This window comes from Cyprinus carpio, unplaced genomic scaffold, assembly GCF_018340385.1.
Source record: "Cyprinus carpio isolate SPL01 unplaced genomic scaffold, ASM1834038v1 S000000283, whole genome shotgun sequence".
NCBI classification, from domain to species: Eukaryota; Metazoa; Chordata; class Actinopteri; order Cypriniformes; family Cyprinidae; genus Cyprinus; species Cyprinus carpio.
In genome coordinates, this window is record NW_024873031.1 from 1 (window position 1) to 18,172 (window position 18,172).

At 37.8% G+C, this 18,172-nt stretch overlaps 1 protein-coding gene across 1 annotated transcript; it reads left to right on the top strand.

Annotated features, from left to right (window-relative positions):
* The first annotated feature begins 6,213 nt into the window (after positions 1–6,213).
* Positions 6,214–17,147, top strand: LOC109069480 (FH1/FH2 domain-containing protein 1-like). Its single transcript, XM_042753898.1, has 7 exons — positions 6,214–7,933; positions 8,867–9,010; positions 9,130–9,312; positions 14,566–14,685; positions 14,759–14,920; positions 16,523–16,753; positions 17,064–17,147. Exons 1-7 carry the CDS (start codon positions 7,493–7,495, stop codon positions 17,145–17,147), a joined length of 1,365 nt encoding a protein of 454 aa, XP_042609832.1. The 5' UTR covers positions 6,214–7,492.
* The last annotated feature ends 1,025 nt before the right edge of the window (positions 17,148–18,172 follow it).

Consider the following 18,172-nt stretch of genomic DNA (forward strand, 5'->3'; position numbering starts at 1 on the left):
ATCTCTGTCATGATTTGTGTCATTATTTTTACTCATAATGAGTGTTCAAAATGTACCGGTTATCTCCAAACTATGACTTAGTCACAATTGTAGGTATGTATGTGTGTGTGTAATACTTATATATATATATATATATATAATTATATATATATATATATCTATATAATATAATATATATATTATATATACATACATACAGTGTGACCTTGGTACCGTATGTCACCCACAATTATGGCTTTTTTTATCCCCTTATGACCTAATGCTTCAAAATTTGGACTTTTTATGTCATATAATGTTTACCAAAGCATGTTTACTATGTGGAAAAATAGGCTCTGTAGATGACACTGTATAAAAGGGTTCGAATGAATGATTCATATGGTGAAGAGGGTCATGAAGGTGAGTTTAAGGGCAATGTCACGTATCTGTGAGATGAGGTAGGAGGAATGACACAGAGAAACAATGATCATGCATTACGGAGAGGAGAGGGACAATGAGCAGATAACAGGACACAGGGATGAGAAAGAGGGACAGGAAAAACTGTCAGGGGGCCATTTCCACCGTCGGGTTTGTCATCTGGATGGTCTGAGTCTCTCGTGCTGCACAGCGGCAGATTACCCAGCGGCCGCACCTGAGAAATGCTCCTCCTTCCAGTACAGAAAACAAATGAAGAGGGAATCCAGTTTTTCCAAAAAATTTTTATATATTTTATATAAATTTTTTATATTTAAAAGGTTTTTTTTTTTTTTTAAATACATGTTAACAGATTAAAAAAACCAAACTGGAACATAAAATACAAAAACGTCTACCAGGGCAAAAATTTCTAAATTGCGTTTCGTTACCGTTGAGGTTACTAAAACAATTAAACCTAAAAATTAAATAAAATAACGTGAATGAATAAAAAACTATGTTAAAAAAAAAAACTGTCAAGACCATACATACAAAAAAATTACAGAAATTGAAAACTAATTAAATGGACATGGAAAAAAATTTAAACTATTATATATATATATCTATATATACTATATAATATATATATATATAGTATATATATATATATATATATATATATATAATAATAATAATAATAATAATAATAATAATAATAATAATAATAATTCAAAATATTAATAAAAAAACTATTAATTGTCTCATATAATAATAAAATATATTTGTATATGTATTGATGGTACAGTAACGTAAAAATGAGGGTTTTTTTTTAGTTTATTGGTTGTTGTCTAAAAAGAAAAAGAAAAAGTAAAAAAATAAAATTAAAATACCTTTTATTTATGACGCATTCAAACTAAGTCTATATCTTATGAGATAGATTTTTAAGAAAGACAGAAAATATTGGTATTGGTTGTTCCTCTGGACAAAAAAAAAAGTTGGGTACACCTTTTTCATCCTCCTCCTTTGATTGTGTAACAAACATTCCAGAAATTGTTAAACGTTCTTTGGTACATGCTTCCCTTTTAGTGAAATACTCCAGATTCTTCTCAGAGATTACTTAGCCCTTATCAAATGGTTAATGAATCGCCCCCCATTGTGGTAATTGTGCTCAGCCAATAATACATCGGAAAACGTATTTATTTTGTCCCCAAGAACCGGTAAAAATATAGAATTAACTCCGTTATTACCTGTGTTTCTACGTATGTTGTTTATTTGATTTCGTGGAATAACATCACGTCAACTTAAACAAAGAATTAGTGAACACAAGAGTTCTATCAGGGACCAAAGATGTGAACTATCCAGTTGCAGATCATTTTTCTTGCCTTAAATCATGAACCTTACCGGTTTTGTGGTATTGAAAGGGTTAATGTGCCACCTAGAGGGTGCGCGATACTGGAATGCTCTTACATCAGTGTGAACTGTTTTGGATCTTTACCCTTCAGACCATTTCACCTAATGGCAACGAATGATGAGCTTTATTTAATGTGATGTTATGATGCAATCTGGGCCTGATGTATGCGCTAGTATGTATGTACAGGATATGTTTATGTGTATATGTACATGAAGGTTATTTTTTCTTTTTTGAAGTTGATGATGTACCTATTGCGGTTTTGTTATTACTCATGGATCTTTACAGCGATTGGTCATGAATCGCTGTTTTAAATGGGGTATACTTTGTGATGTCATGTGACCGATACGTCGTTGATAAATACATATTTTGATATTTTTTGCATAGTGTGCAGGATTTGTGTTTTGCTTTTTAGTTTATTTGGTAAAATATCATTAGGGGATAGGACTCAGCGCTCACCTCCAGTATGGTCCTGTTATGTGTGCGATGAGGACTGAGCCGTAGACTCCAGCGGTGCGTCCTGTGGCTCCGCCCACCATCGTCTTCACTCTCCGTTGTGTCCTGCCGCGTGATTCGCTGGCGCTTTCTCTTCCGGGGGGTGGTTGGTTGGATGGGGGGGAACGACGATCTGGAGCCTGAACGAATCACAAAGCAGAAACGAGCTGAAGAGGTGGAGGTGTGTGTAGTGCGTGTGTGTGTTTGTTAATAAAACTGCTGTTGGTGTCCTCGATGTCTGCGTCTGCGTCGCTGTCTCCCTGAAGATGAGGCTGGACACACTCTTCCTGGAACATGAGTCACACGTATAAACACACACACACAAACACGCATGCGCTTATACATTCAGAGACGTGCGGATGCTGTGCCCACCTCTGTGCCGTAACCCTCTGAGTATCTGGTGATCATGGGTCTGTTCTTACCGCACCGAACACACTTCACACTGGAGTCCTGATGACAGACAACGAGGCAATGAGACGGATTCCTAAACTGCACGAGACTTTCTAATTTAAACAAATGTGATCGTAAACTTTTGAACTATATATATATATATGCAGTCGAACGCTCAGCCTTTCAAAGTATACTCTATTTGATGATGATGTTTTTAACGTGTTTTACTTTAAAAAAGGCCTCTAACAATAGCTTTCTCTATTCTACTTCTTTTCTTTTTATTGTATGTATATGTATGCGCATATAACCTTGCTACATATAACCTTGCTACATGTACTGCAAAATGTGTAGGCTAACCGAGACTTGTCAGAATTTGTATATTATTGCTCTTTTGTTGATTTGATTGCTTCAGTTGTCATCATTTTTAAGTCACTTTGGATAAAAGCATCTGCTAAATGTAAATGTAAAGGCTGCATTTATTTGTTTAAAAAATACAGTAAAAACTGCAAAATTGTTAAATATTTTTAGAATTTAAAATAATAATTTTCTATGTGAATTTATTACAAAATGTAATTTATTTCTGTGATCAAAGCTGTATTTTCAGCATCACTCCTCCAGTCTTCAGTGTCACATGATCTTCAGAAATCATTCTAATATGCTGATATATATACACTTACTGATCCCAAATTCTGAATACTATCATACATATACAGTATGTATATAAACACTCACCTCCTGTGGGTGCTGATCACAGAAGGTGGTAAAGGGGGTATTTTCACACAAACACACTCCAGTCGTCTGCCCACAAGCCCCCATGTCCTACAGAAAGAGAAAGAGAACATGTGCAGCTCCAATAATGGCACTCCTACCTCTCCAATAATGGCGCTCATACCTCACAGTCATTGTCCGGGTGGTCTGAGAAGAGGCCGTTTGAGTCGGAGCCTTTTCTTCTAATCACCTCCATCTCTCCTGACTCACTCACACTTCCACCTACACGGGGCGAGGGATAAATAAAGACACGCCGCACCAACAGAACCACTTCCACTCAAACTTACATATGCAGAGGCAGTGGAAAATCATGCTGAGTGCACATAACAATATTAAAATATATGATGAACGCACAATAATCACACTTCTGAACTTTCACACTTTTGATGTCCAGTATAAATCCTGGTTTTATGGGGAATATAAATGTGTGGGGCTGTTCTGTGAGTGTTGTGAGTGACAAGTGTTTTGAAGAAGAATATTGTGGATGTCTGAAACCGAAACCTCGGTTTAGAAATGCGTGTAGCTATAAAATATATATTTACACTCCACGCAATCTACTGTTCTCTTTCTCTTCTAGGCAGCTTTCACAAGGAAAGCAAGCGTTGATGATTTCAGCTCAATCCCACGCGCATCTGCCCCGCGCGCTTATTGCGTAATAAAGGCGCACGTATTTTATATTCGTTCGAAGCGCGCATGTTCTTCTCCGCGTTTTCTTTCGCGAACACTTTAAATTATTATTATTTTTTTTTATTTCGCAACACATCCGCTTCGTATCTGATACATTAGGGTGCTGTCAACCATTTAAAGTCATTTTAAACACGCGAAACAAACAGCAAACTAATGGAATGAGCACGCGAAATTCGCAAAGATCGTCAGCGCAACGAAACCACGAACTTCTTAAAGCGGTCTCTCTCCACTCACCTTGTCTGAAAGATGATGCATCATCTCAATCTTTTGTTTCCAGAAATATCATCTGATTGTTCGTAGACTTTGCGCGTATATTAAGAGATCAGGACGGATCCTTGAACGTGGAAGAGCTCGGGGTCCCGTTAATGCTTGACATTGTAGTTTCGGTGTCGGGCGCTCGTCGGATAATAACGGTGCAGTCCGCGGGAGCGCGCCTGCCATAAATAACATTCCAGAGCGTGCGCGCTTCCGCGGTGGGGGGGGCAGAGATGACGTATGGCGTTTCGAAGGACCAATCGAATGTTGTCTTGAGGATGACCTCTTCAGCTCCATCACTGGACATACAACGTTCAGAGCCGTTGAAGGAAGTGTCTTACAAAGTACTTAAGAGAATTTATCCTGCTAAGCATGTTTTGGAAAGATTTGAGCTTAATATTTCGTATAGGCCACCTGTGAATTTTGTGGTCAAGAAAAATTTACTTTTTTCCCTTTCTTTTTTGTATTTACTCAGGATTATTTTGGAAGGATTTGGATTTGTATAGGTTTATTAACATAAAAATGGAGTGTATGATAGAAATTTGCATATTTGATGTACTTTTTTATACAGAAAACCGAATTTGAATTGTAAAGAACAACATATTATACATTTGTTTAATTTTGCTAGGAGAATTGTTTATACATAAGAAGAAGTGGGCTCAATGTAGACCAAGAGTTTCACATTTTATAAATATCTTTAAATTAAATGTATAAATCTCTTAAAAAAACAAAAAAACAAAACAAAAAAAAAACACTGAAACCTTGTAATGCTCAAAGCATTCTTTCTCTCTCTCTCTGCGAGCTAATGTTAATTTGATTATATGTGTTATACCTCTTGTTCTTGTGGCATTGAATAAATAAAACATTTTTAAAAAGTTTCAGTGCAGTGTTAACATGCATTATAATATTTCTAAATTATCCAGATTTTATCAGCAAGCTCTTCTCGCTTGGAAAATGTGTAACTCTCACAACTTCTCTCCTCACAACTCCTTCATTTTGAATAATGGTATTATAACTTTCAATATATATATATATATATTACACATCAAATATCTCAAACACATCAAAACATAACTGCTAGAGTCCACATCATGATGAATAACGTCTCACTGATTCTAATCAGTGGTCATTCCCATCTGACTGAAGTCTGGGATGCCCTCTCGAGCTAATTAAAAGCATCAATTAAAACACTATTATGGACAGCATCCAGCCCCTGTGATACCAATCACTTCCCCCGGCTCTACAAACAAACATAAACAGCTTTTGGAGACAGAGCCACATGAGACGTAATTAGTTTAACAGCCCAGTGATTGTGAAATAACAGAAAATCCACAGAAAGGCTGTACTGTGCCTTTCAATGCTCTTTTTTATTATTATTTATCAACTCTTATGGTGTGTATGAATATTTTGAATTAGCTTTTATTTTATATGTTTGGTTTTCATTTATTAGTTTTAGTGATTTTGTTTTTTGCTATTGTCATTTTTATATAGTTTTGCTTTCATTTTATTTCAGTTTTAGTTTTAATCCTTTAAGGACTTCTAATTTTCATTTAAGTAAGTTTTTCATCTAATTTTTTTTTTCCAGATTTATTTTTTTATCGTTGTAATGATAACAACATTGATGTTAAAAATACATATGTGTCTGTGTTACAAATGTCCTTTTACTGCAGTAAAATAAAGTAAATAATAATAATAATAATAATAATAATATAATGGTTGCAGATAAAAGCACATTTTCACAACGTCAATCCAAATGGTTGCTAAGTGCTGGCAAGTACTTGAATATACTACACAAACAAACATATAAAAGAGCCATGTTGTCTCAAAAATAGCATGAAATCAAACTGCAAAGACTTCTGGATGTGTTTACATGAGCTGAACTGGAAAAGTGCTATGCATTAGTTTCACACAACCAGGCTGTTCAGTTCTTAAAGCTGCTTGAATTGAGTTCTTCACTGCTTTTAGTTTATTTAGTTGACTTTTAAGAAAACACTTCATATTTTGGCAGATAGCAAGCAACTTCCAGTGCATGTGCATCTGTAGGATTGTTTCACCTGTTTATGGTCCAGCAGATGAACATGCACATGATTTAAAGAATCATTAACTGAACTTTAATACTTAGAGGATTGTTTAGATCCTTAACCATCATGTATGAGCAGCAGTAATAGTGTTAGACTGTAGGATCAAAAAGCATATGCAGTCCCGGTCCCAGCATGGTCTGACTCTCAAAAGAATAAGGAGGATGCCATTATAACCTGGGAAAGTACGGGAGAGACTGAAAGAGAGCGCAAGGGTGGAGACAGAGATAGTGAAGCTGTGTGTACAGAAGCAGCGATATAAACAGGAGATGCTGGAGAGATAAGGAAATTAAGGGAAAGGGCGCAGCTCAAATAAACGCCCAAACAAACACACTCTTTTCTGTCTAAAACACCCCTCATAATGTCTGGGACGCAGACAGAGTGTCAGTGTCACGTCTCTCTCTCACAAAAGGACTCTACAGCATTTGGCTTCTTGTAGAACCGCATTCACTGGACAGCTTCTGAAATACTGCAGAATCGGCTCTGAAGGATGCAAACCTCAACCGAGTGTGAGAGAACATCTGAGATCCTCTGGTGCTCTTGATAACATAGACAAGCTCTTCAGTGTGAGCCATCACACAGATGCTGTAGAAGTTCAAACTCGATGTAGACTGAATCGTACACCTGAAGCTACAGTGGAGATTCTCAGAGGAGCTGCATCATTAGAAAAACCACCGTATAAACAGTGCACTGCATGTTCTTCTGCATGTCCTTGATGGTGCTGTGAAGGGATTATCTTTGTTTTGAAGTACGTGAAGACATATGGTTCTTCATTTTTGGTCATTTGTGGAAATCTTGCTACAGCAAAACGGTGGAGGAGGTCATGATGCAACTACGAATGGACACTGGTCATTTTTAATGAGGTAAACCATTTCTGTTAAACTCCGAAGTATATTCAGGCTGGATATTTGCTCATTGTGTTTATTTGGAGAAGGGAGAGAACAAGGTTTACCACGCACGCATCTTTTTGCACTTGCATTTACTTTCCTCAAGTGCTTCAAGAGTAAATCACCAAGAATATCCAATGAAAGAAGCCGAATCTTCTCTTCTCGACACCTCTTGGTCCTCCCTCGTAAAACACGCCCCTCTGCTCCGCCTCAACGCCCTTGACTTCTCCGACCTGTGGGATGATGAGGATCTTGAGCTGGACAGCACTGATGAAGACTCCTCCCAAACTTCGGCCAATCAGATTGCAGCCACACCCGTCCCCCCGCCTCCTCCCCCTTTGGCCCCGCCCCTCTCTGTAGCATGTGAGTCGCCGCGGCCGTCAGGCTGTCGTACTCTGAGGCTCCACTGGAGCGCGCTGTTGAGTCTGCAGTCTTTGCCGAGAGTGGGCCGCTTTGGGCTTCAGTCGATCTGGGCCGGTCTGGAGCCGGTTCAGCTAGACACCAATAGACTGGAATACCTGTTTGAGAGCAAAAGCAGCAACAGCAGCGCCCTCTGCAGTCTGATGGGGGCACGACAGGTAGGACTTCAATGCTTAATGCGCTAGTAAACAGCCGCTGGACCACATTAACATCGCTGCCCCAATAAAACGTTCCTGTTAAATCCTTATGTGTCAGTAAAGATTACCGTACATCAGAGAATCATTTTGTCTGATGATATTCCAGCAATGATCAGAACTGTCGCTGACACCGCAACAGAATGGAAGCCCCCCAAAAAAGAACTCATGCTTACGCAAGTTATAATTATGACTTCAAAATCGGGATCATTAGATGAAAAATCAAAACTATGACAAAATCATAATTATGAAACACAAAGTCGAAAAGATGACTTTTAAAAGTTGAAATCAAGATTTTAAAAGTCTAAATCATGACATACTACGAGAAGAAAAATTATAATAAAAAAAAGTCAACATTGTGAATTTAAAGTCAAAATTATGACAGTTGTAATTAGGAGATGAAAAGTCAGAACTATGACTTTAAAAGTTGAAATTATGACAAAATCATAATTATGAGATAAAAAGTCAAAATTGTATTTTATTTATTTATTTATTTATTTATTTATTTATTTATTTATCATTTAGTTTACCAGGATAGACTATTGAGATAACATCTCTACTCCCAGGGAGTCCTGGATAAAATGTAAATTATGAGATAAAAGTTTGAAATTATGACTTTAAAAGTTGAAATTATGAAATATTTGCCCTTTTTCATAATTTTGACTTAGTATGTCACAGTTTAGACTTTAACGCCAGAACTGCTACTTTTGTCACGATTATGACATTTAAAGTAAAACTTTGACCATTACAGCTCATATTTATGACACCTAAATTAATAATTACAGTATTACCAAAACATGATTATTTTTCCATACGTGGCTGAAATGGGCTTCCATAAAATAGTATACTTTATCAAACAGAAAACAAGCAACTCTTTTTGTCTGTGTATCCCTGCAGCAGAAGCAGCCGTGTGTGTCTGTTTTGTGTGTGAAGCGCAGTAACATCATCACTATAGCTCTGAGCAGTCTGCCGCCGGTTCACCTGCTTCCTCCTGCCATATACAGCATGGACAACACTGTACTGGACCGAGAAGACATCCAGGTGTGTTCCCCACAGAGCTGTTATATATGTATGACTACAACCCTTCATTAACACATGTGACAAATTATAGCAACAGTGAACGGAAAGCATGAGTGTTCACTGACATTATTGTGGCTCAGAGGTTACAGATGCTGGTTCCCACTGAAGAGGAGCTGAATCTGATAAAGGAGGCGAAAGCTCAGGCCCCGCGGTCACCTCTGGGCCCCGCAGAGCAGTGTCTCCTGACCCTGGGCAGCGTTCCTCATCTGAGTGCCAGACTGCAGCTCTGGGCCTTCACTCTGGACCACGACACACTGGAGAGAGTGAGAGAGAGGACTTACATTTCTTTTATCAGTGCAAACTCACAGCAAAGCTGAAACTGACCTGACACTTTCACAGCAGTTTCCTACCAACCCTATAATAACAAACTTCGGAGCTATTCTATAGATATCATTGTTATATCACATTAGCATACCATACGTAACATTCTTCTGTTAACTTTTGAAAATTGAAAATAAAAACATACAGACCATTCAGTCAAAATTACGGATAAGGATTATTTAGAGGGCCATGTTATGATTTGAAATGATTTGTCTTTTTTAGTAGAACTTCCCCAAACTGGAAGTGCCATAATATAAAACACTATAGGCTCGTTAGGAATGTGTATATGCAAGGGTGTAACTTTGGTTTGAGAAGTGGGGGGGGACACAAAATGGGGAAAAATTTTTTCGATTTGAATCCCCATTTCCTCCATTTACATACAGTTAGGGACTATGGTGATACAAAATCCAGGAAATAATTAAGTTGTTTATATGATAAATTCTGCCAAAAAGAATAATAGGCTACTATGTATAAGAAAAAGATGTCTTACTTATTTATTGTTGAAATAGCCAAGACTTGAGAGACTCATTTTATAAAGTCAAAAACTTTCACTAAAAATTTTCACGTTTTGTGTGTGAATATAATTTAAATAATGTGAAACACAATTTCCACTGTTAAACAAACTTTTATTTCAAACTAACTGTTAAATCTGACATTTGTCAGAGACACATCCACCAAACCGCAGGTACACAAGATTATTTGTTACACAAGATGCAAAATTGAAACACAATCTCACAAACATAAAAACAAACATGTAACTTTAATATAAAGATATTTTTTTCATTGTCCTCCATCTATCAATTCAATCCCATTTCTCCATATACTAACTATTCAACCTTCTATACTGTCCTGTCTCCTCACATGTAAGAACCAAACACATGCTTCCTGTAGTCATTTGCCATGATGAACTCCTGGCAAATGTTTTCCTTGCTGACTTTATCCAGCATTTCTTTGTGGATGTGACAGACTGCTACATTGTTAATGCGAATCTGCAACATTGTGCTTCTCAGCCAGGTCTTCAACCTCCTCAGAGCACTGAAGCTCCTCTCTGCTTCCGCAGAGGCAGTAGGAACAACCATAAGTAGTCGAACAAGTGCTTCAATTTGGTTGAAAAGTCCACGGACTTCAGGCAACTGCTTCCTCAGAATAGTTGCGGCCTCTGAAGTGGTTGTGTATGAGTATTGGAGCTTAAACATGTTCAGCTGCACCTTCAGTGACCTTTCGTTTAATTCAGGATACTGGTCCACCACAGCAGTGTCTACATCCCCAGTTAGGAGGGCTTCCTCCAGCTTCGTCAGTGTTTTCAGACTACCCTGATCAAAACCTCTGCTTCAGCTGGATGTCCACAGTATCCAGCACCTTGAAGAAATCAGCTCTGTAGGTTCTTCTGGTGTTGTAGGTGTGAGTGCAGTAGTGACATTACCAATGAAGCGTTTTGGTGGGACGGCGGATGTGTGGGGCATGGTTATGGGCTCAATATTTAGCTTGGTAATCATCTCTGTTGCATGGCTATATATCTCCTGGAACTTCTCCTCAGTTCTCTTTGCCCTCAGGGTGGTCCTTACACAATCTGCTGCAGAGATCATACCAGACACTGTTTCTGTTCGCTTCTGCAGTGTGCAGTTAAGGCACTCCAACTCTTGAATTACTTCAGTGGCCATCATGAGCCCTAAAACTGTGGTACCTTTTCCAAACCTCTCCAGTAGCCCTCTTGCTGTCACACCAGTGTTTGAGGCATCTGTTTGGGCCATGTCCTCTAAGCTGAGTAGCACGGACTCGTACTGACGTAGCACAGACCAGATTGTTGGAGTCCTGGTCGTCCATCTTGTTTGACACAAGGGTTGCAGGTTGCTAACTGTCCCAGATGCTGCAGCTGCAATATTCACAAATTTTGTTTTGTATTTGCCTGACATTTTGTACAGACAGCCAAGCTTGTGGACCCAATCCAGGGCATCAGATGTCAGTGATGATGCTGTACAAGCAGCCTGGGTGACCAGATTTGCACAGTGGGCGCCACAGTGTACAAACAAAGCCAGTGGCTGCATCTCCCTTATCCTGGCCTGTGCTCCCTTTCTGTTGCCTGACATGTTCGCTGCTCCATCATATGTCTGTCCACGCAGACCAGACAGTGGAAGATTCAAGCGCAACAACACATCTGTGGCAACTTTTTGCTAGGTTTTCTCCAGTAGTGCATGAGACTTCGTAAAACCCCAAGAAGACCTCGTGAGGGACCAAATCATGGTCTACATACCTTACACATATGGCTTCCTGTTCAGTTCCTTCAATGTCCTGTGTTCCATCAATAATAATGGAATATTGGAGGAGAGGCAGCATGTGAATTGAGCTAATGATTTCCCTAATTATGCTGTTTGCAAATAGATTTAAAATTTCATTCTTGGTTTTTGGGGGATGTGTAATCATGTTTTCTTGTTGACAGCCATTTCTCTAAGCCAGGGTCATCTTCACATCTTACTTTCAGTAATTGGTTTAAGTTACCCTCTTCAGCTTCATGGCCCCTAAGAGCAGCTCCCTGGCGTGCCAAGAGCTGTACAGAGCCTGCAATTTTCAGGAGACACCGTCTTGATTCCTGTTGCTGTGCAGCTTTGGCTGAAGATAACTGGACATCTACTGGTTTTGTTTTTTGGCAGTGGGTAGTGACAGCAACTTTGTGTGCATTGCTTTGGACATGTTCTGCAAATTTTTGAGTTGCCTTTTTCCAGTTTCGGAAACCAGTTTTGACAAATGTTGGATCTGCATTCTTGGCCAAATTTGATTTTTCATGCCCAAAAGCTTGAGCACAGAAAAAACATAGGATTCCATTGACTCCTGAACTGTAGTGAAGCCCAAGGAAATTCACGGGTACCACTTTTCTTGGAACCTTAGCGTTTTGTTGGTGAGCTGCTGCATTGCAATGAGCTTCGGGTTAGCATGGTTGGGTTTCAGCATCCTGCCTGCCTACCTGCACTTCTTTGCTTGCGCCTGTTCCCTGTCTCACCTATGAAATATGAAAATGTGCTAGCCTGTTTCTGACATGACATAATTAAAATTAATTACCTGACCCTTGACACAGCACATACCTGCAACTCTGAGCTACTTCTCCCTGTCTCACCCTCCCTATCTTTAAGCAGCTTCACCTCATCTGTTCTCTGATATGAAAGCATGGCATAAAAAAAAATAAACAAAACGTTCATCACAACTGAAACTATATTATAACAGTCAACAGAAAAATATCAGGGCCTGATTCTGTTTCTCTCCCACCACACAAGTGAGCAGGTAAATAATATGAAACCACACCCATCTGATGATGTGACCATGTTAAAAAAATATTCTAAACAAATAACACGCAATTTGGCTCCTACAAGAAGAACATTTAATTTGATAATATTCAAACTATATTCACTATTTATCATGTACACTTCTTCCCTTTTATCACCAACAAATCAAAATCACCTGGCCTTTCATACAGCACATAACCTACCTGTAACGTTGTGCTGCTACTGCTTTTCCCTATCTCACCCTCTCTGTTCTGAAGCAGCTCCACCTCATCTGTGCTCTGATATGAAAACAACTGAGTTATGATCATATTGAGTCCACATAGCCAGGACAAGAGTCTCTGGATGTACATTTTAAAAACTGGGTGTGCCTGTGCCACATTCATTTTCAGATTAATGTGTAAAAAAAAACCCTGACTGCGTATCAATAACTTTACAGACTAGACTGGGCTGATGTGTGTAAAACTATACTCAGGCTCACCACATAACCATAACACTATATAAAATATAGGCTAACTCAGGCTAGCTCGACATTAAGCCTTTTCTTTGAACAAGTAAATCAATTTTTACAAATTAACTTAAATTTTAAATGAACAAATATTGTAAGTGAACAACAATAGCTCAAGTTTAGAAAAACATTTATTATTAAGACTTATTTTATTTCTGCATCTGAGTATAATGAGTTGAGTAGGCCTATAACAGCAGCCAGAGTCTGCTTGTCATACATTGCTGACAGAAAACGCTGCTGTTTAAAGTGGACACAGAATGTAGGCAACATTAAATGTTTAGGTTAGCTAGCTAACGGTCTGAAGTTACCTAGCAACAGTGTATGTTAACGTTAGCTCATCAACAGGTGTAGACCATAGACTTTAAAAAAATAAGTAGACAGACATTTTGATTACCCTGACCTGAGCTAATTTACTGAATCAACCAACTCACATCTCCTTTCTTTTTTTTCATCCATGAAGACATTAAAGTCATCTGTTGCTGGCGTTTCATGACTGACTGCGATACCGGCTGCTCAGTAGAACTTTCAGTGCGCTTACACTATGTGTGCACGAGACGTCCCTGCCTGTACGCGGACGCGCGCATCGACACAGACAGGCAGGATGTCTGTTCTGTTCGGTCCTGCTGCTCCGTGACGATGACGGCGCGCGGTTAAAAAAAATAATAACAAACTAATTTGAAAGTGGGGGGACACGAACGGGGATTTTGAAAAGTGGGGGGACATGCCCCCCCTGTCCCCATAGGAAATTACGCCCGTGTGTATATGTGCAGGTGAGTAGTGATCTTTACAGAGTGACATCGCCAACTACTGGCCTGGGATGCACTGGGAACAGGGATTGTTTTGACAACATTGTCATCTGTATGTGAAACCTTTTAAAAATCCATTTTTAGTACATTGTTATCATGAAAACATACCCTTAGTCTCAAAGGTTGGAAAAAAAAAAAAAAAAAAAAAAATTTCCAAAACACTCTCTTTGCAAAACTATTTTATGTTTTTGAAATTTGCTTTACAAGAAAATACTATTCCGGTCTTTCGAGGAAAAAAAAAAAAAAGTTAATTTATTTGAAACTTAGTAGCAATGACTGATAGATAATCGTTTCAAAGTAAATCCAACACTATTATTATTATTATTATTATTATTATTATTATTATTATTATTATTTTCCATTAAAATCACTTTATACAAATTAATAAAAAAACACCACCTTGTAAAATAGTTAGGTATTCTCATGATCTCAGGTTCATTGTATGAGTCAAATCTGTACCGGGAAACTGATTTTATTCACATTATTTGAATGAAATCATAAGCTAAGATAAATAACTGAACTGATGGCGAGAGAACTGAGCTGCTGTTTTCTGTCATGTCTGGTCATTTGTAGTGTTTGTTTTTGAGCTTTGCTTATGCATCTAAACAGGAAATCGCAGAGCCGCTCTTCCATCTGAAGCTTGCCATGGAGCAGCTGGCGGCCAATCAGACGTTTCGCTGCATACTTGCGACTGTGCTGGCCGTCGGCAACTTTCTGAACGGCTGTAAGGTGAGGATGAGTGTGTAAACGTGTGTAGTCACACCCGTCCCGCGTGTTGCATGATGGTGTGTGTTTTTCACAGGCGAAGGGGTTTGAGTTGAGTTACCTGGGCAAACTCTCTCAGGTGAGAGACACACACGGCCGGCAGCCTCTGCTTCATCACGTTTGTGTGTTATTGCTCCAGCTTTACCCACAATCCTCTGATCTGTACACCGACATCACTGCTGTCACAAAAGCCAGCAAGGTATGAGGCTATGTATGTTTTGTGCAATACCTACATGAAAAAAATACTACACTCTCAGAAAAAAAAAAAAAAAGATAGTACCTTTTAGGTACTAATATGTACCTTTATGGTACCTTTATGGACACAAAGGTGTGCCTTTTGAAAGGTACTATCCCAGTGACAACTTTTGTACCTTTTTTTTTTTTTTTTTTTCTCTCTGAGAGTGTATATTAATTTATACACACTACAGTAAAGTACTTGGATTGATTTTTTTGTGGTAATTCTGTAGTTGCTGTGGTAATATAACAATTATAGTAATATAATCAAATTACTTTACCCCCAATACTAAGTTTTCTACAACTATAGGGTATATTATACTAAAGTATAATTCAGTATTTAATACAGGTTATCAGTTCACTATAGTTAATACTACAGTATGCTGTAGCATTTATTAACAAAGTGTTGTAGATACAACACTATATAGCCTACAATATGATACACTTTACTATAGTATGATTCAAAAACACTAATAGTAGGCCTTACTATAAATTATTTTTTCATGTGCATAGAATATGGCCTACTATTAAAAACAGAAGGCATTGCAAATGTTTCAAATATGCTGCACTCTTGCTTTTTATTTTAACTACAGTTGTGTTCAAACATTGTTGAAATTGCAGCTTTATTTTTTTTAAGTTGTATAAAAATTAGTGGTTTTTAAGGTTTTTTAGAATGTATTTAAAGTAAGGTTTTTAAGCTTTTTGAGAATGTATTTAAAGTAATGATATATATATATATATATATATATAATATATATATTAGATATATATATAGATAGATAGATAGATAGATAGATACACAAACATACAGTATATATTTTTAAAATATTTACATGTATATACATTTATATATTTATATTCTTATATTTTATATTATATATAAATATATTTTATATATAAACATATTTTCTTAAATATATACATGCGTGTGTGTGTGTACACACACACACACAGTATGCACACATATATCATGTAAACGAAAACTTTTGTGGATGCGACTTAATCGTTTTGACAGCACTTATACATAAAATTTATCTTTGCCAGCTTATCAAAATGATGACAAAAATAAAGTGAAGCCAAAGCGTTTTGATCGCCCCCAGGTGGCTGGACCCAGTATAGGTCATAAACCCCGCCCTTTCCTAATGTAATGGGATGTGAGGCCAAACAATTAAACTGAAATTATTAAATTACACTTCATATAGTAATTTAATGTAATTTTTATCACGCTAATATAAGTACAAGTGTTCATTTTTTAAATAGCCTAAGTTTTGTTTTAGTCATGCTATAAAAATGGCTGTGACGACAATCAACAAGCTCACTTTATAATTATTTTTATTATTTATATACTGTAGTTTTGTTTACTTTATTAGAATTCTAAAAATGCAAATGGTTAAAATACTGCATGAGGAGATGCATCATGAGTTAATTCAGGCAGGTGTTGGGATGATGTCCAGTTAATTTGTATCATGTTTTTGTTTTGAACATCTTTCCTAGTGACTGTGTTTCCTTTCCTTGTCTTTATCCCTCTCTTCCTGTCTCTGATATAACTCCACACGCTGGCGGCTAGTGTGACTACACACAAGTGCAGCTGAACCTCTCGCAGCTTGAATCGCTTTGCAAAGCATGCTGGGATCAACTCCGACTACTTGAGAAGGATGGGAAGAAGAAGAAATGTGGAGGAAGAAAAGAGGAAGCTGGTGAAGAGGCAGCGCTCCATCAGAGGCTTACACAGTTCCTGAAGGACTGTGAGGAGAGACTGAAGGTGCTCCGAGCCGTTCACCCGCAGAGTCATCAACAGGTAAAATGAGTCAGTTAACAAAAAATCCCACAACAGGCGATAGCTTATTGCGTTGAACCACATGAAAAGTCTACAAAACTAATTTAAAGCATTTGAGTGAACTTTAGAAACAATTTTATGGTCATAAACATTAAATCAAGTTTGTCAAAATTCTTGACTGGTAGGCTCAAGATAGTTAATTTATTTAATACCATTTCATACCACACTTGCAGCTACCAATAAGTGTAACACTTAATATATAAAATATCATGAAATGTGCAAGGACATCGCAGTGCTCATGTTAATTTGTTTTATTTTTCCTTGCATTCAGATTCCACTCGTTCCTGCTGTTCCTGGGTTCGCGTACCATGGTGAGAGAGACGAGTGCAGAGGTGTTGGTAAGACGGTCCAGTGACTTCGCTCTCGAGTACAGAGCCACTCGCAGTGCTGTGCTTCAACAGAAGGAGGAGAGAGAGAAGGAGAAGCACAGCCGAAACACACCAAAACTCAAAACCAGGCTGCAACAAAGCCCATCTGATGTAAGTCACAGGGACTTTCCACAAATAAGGGCTTGGAACTCTTTTTACTTACTTCATAGGTTCATTTATTTAGAAGTTTTATATTAACTTTATGTATATTTGGTCACACTTTCTTTTTAAGGTCCAATTCTCACTATTAACTAAATGAACTATGAGTTTTGCCTCAATAAACTCCCAATTTGCTGCTTATTAATAGTTTAGTAAGGTAGAAGTTTATGCACTGGGTAGCTATTTGTAAATAATACTTTATCCACCAAATGTCCTGTATTCTCAACTGAAAAGTGTTTATATTTTGGAGAAAGCAAAGAGAACCAAATATAGCCTACCATTTACAGCACATTTTCACCAGATTTGTCCATTTTAATTAGGAAGCTATACATAATGACGGATTACTTTCTTTCACACCGCAGGAGAATCAGGAGCAGGTGAAACTTGAAGAGGTTTTGAAGACTCCTGGAATCATCGTCGTCGTCGCCTTTTTCCCCTTTGACTTCACTCTTCCACGACAACGCAGCAAGACGAGCGACAAGAAAGGTAGCCTCCTCTAAATGTTACTACAGCCTTTGGTTCCATTCAAATAAAAATGGAAAAATATTCACAATATTAATGATTGATTTGTTGCAGGTTGTCCCTCCCGAAAGCTGAAGTGGTGATCTCCAGTCCTTATTTACTCTGAAAGTGTAGCTCATTGTTGACATTGTCAGCTTTGTTACCGTTGATATGGAAGTCAAAACTTGTAATAAACATTTTTATTTTATTTTTTTTCAATTGTTGGTAAAGTTAGCAACTGTCACACAAATATCGTTAACTTTAGGTTTTTGAGTCAAACAGCATGTTTTTTGCATGCTGACGTTGAATTTGCTGTTCATCCTTGTTTTAATGCTTAATGGTTTTGCTGAAA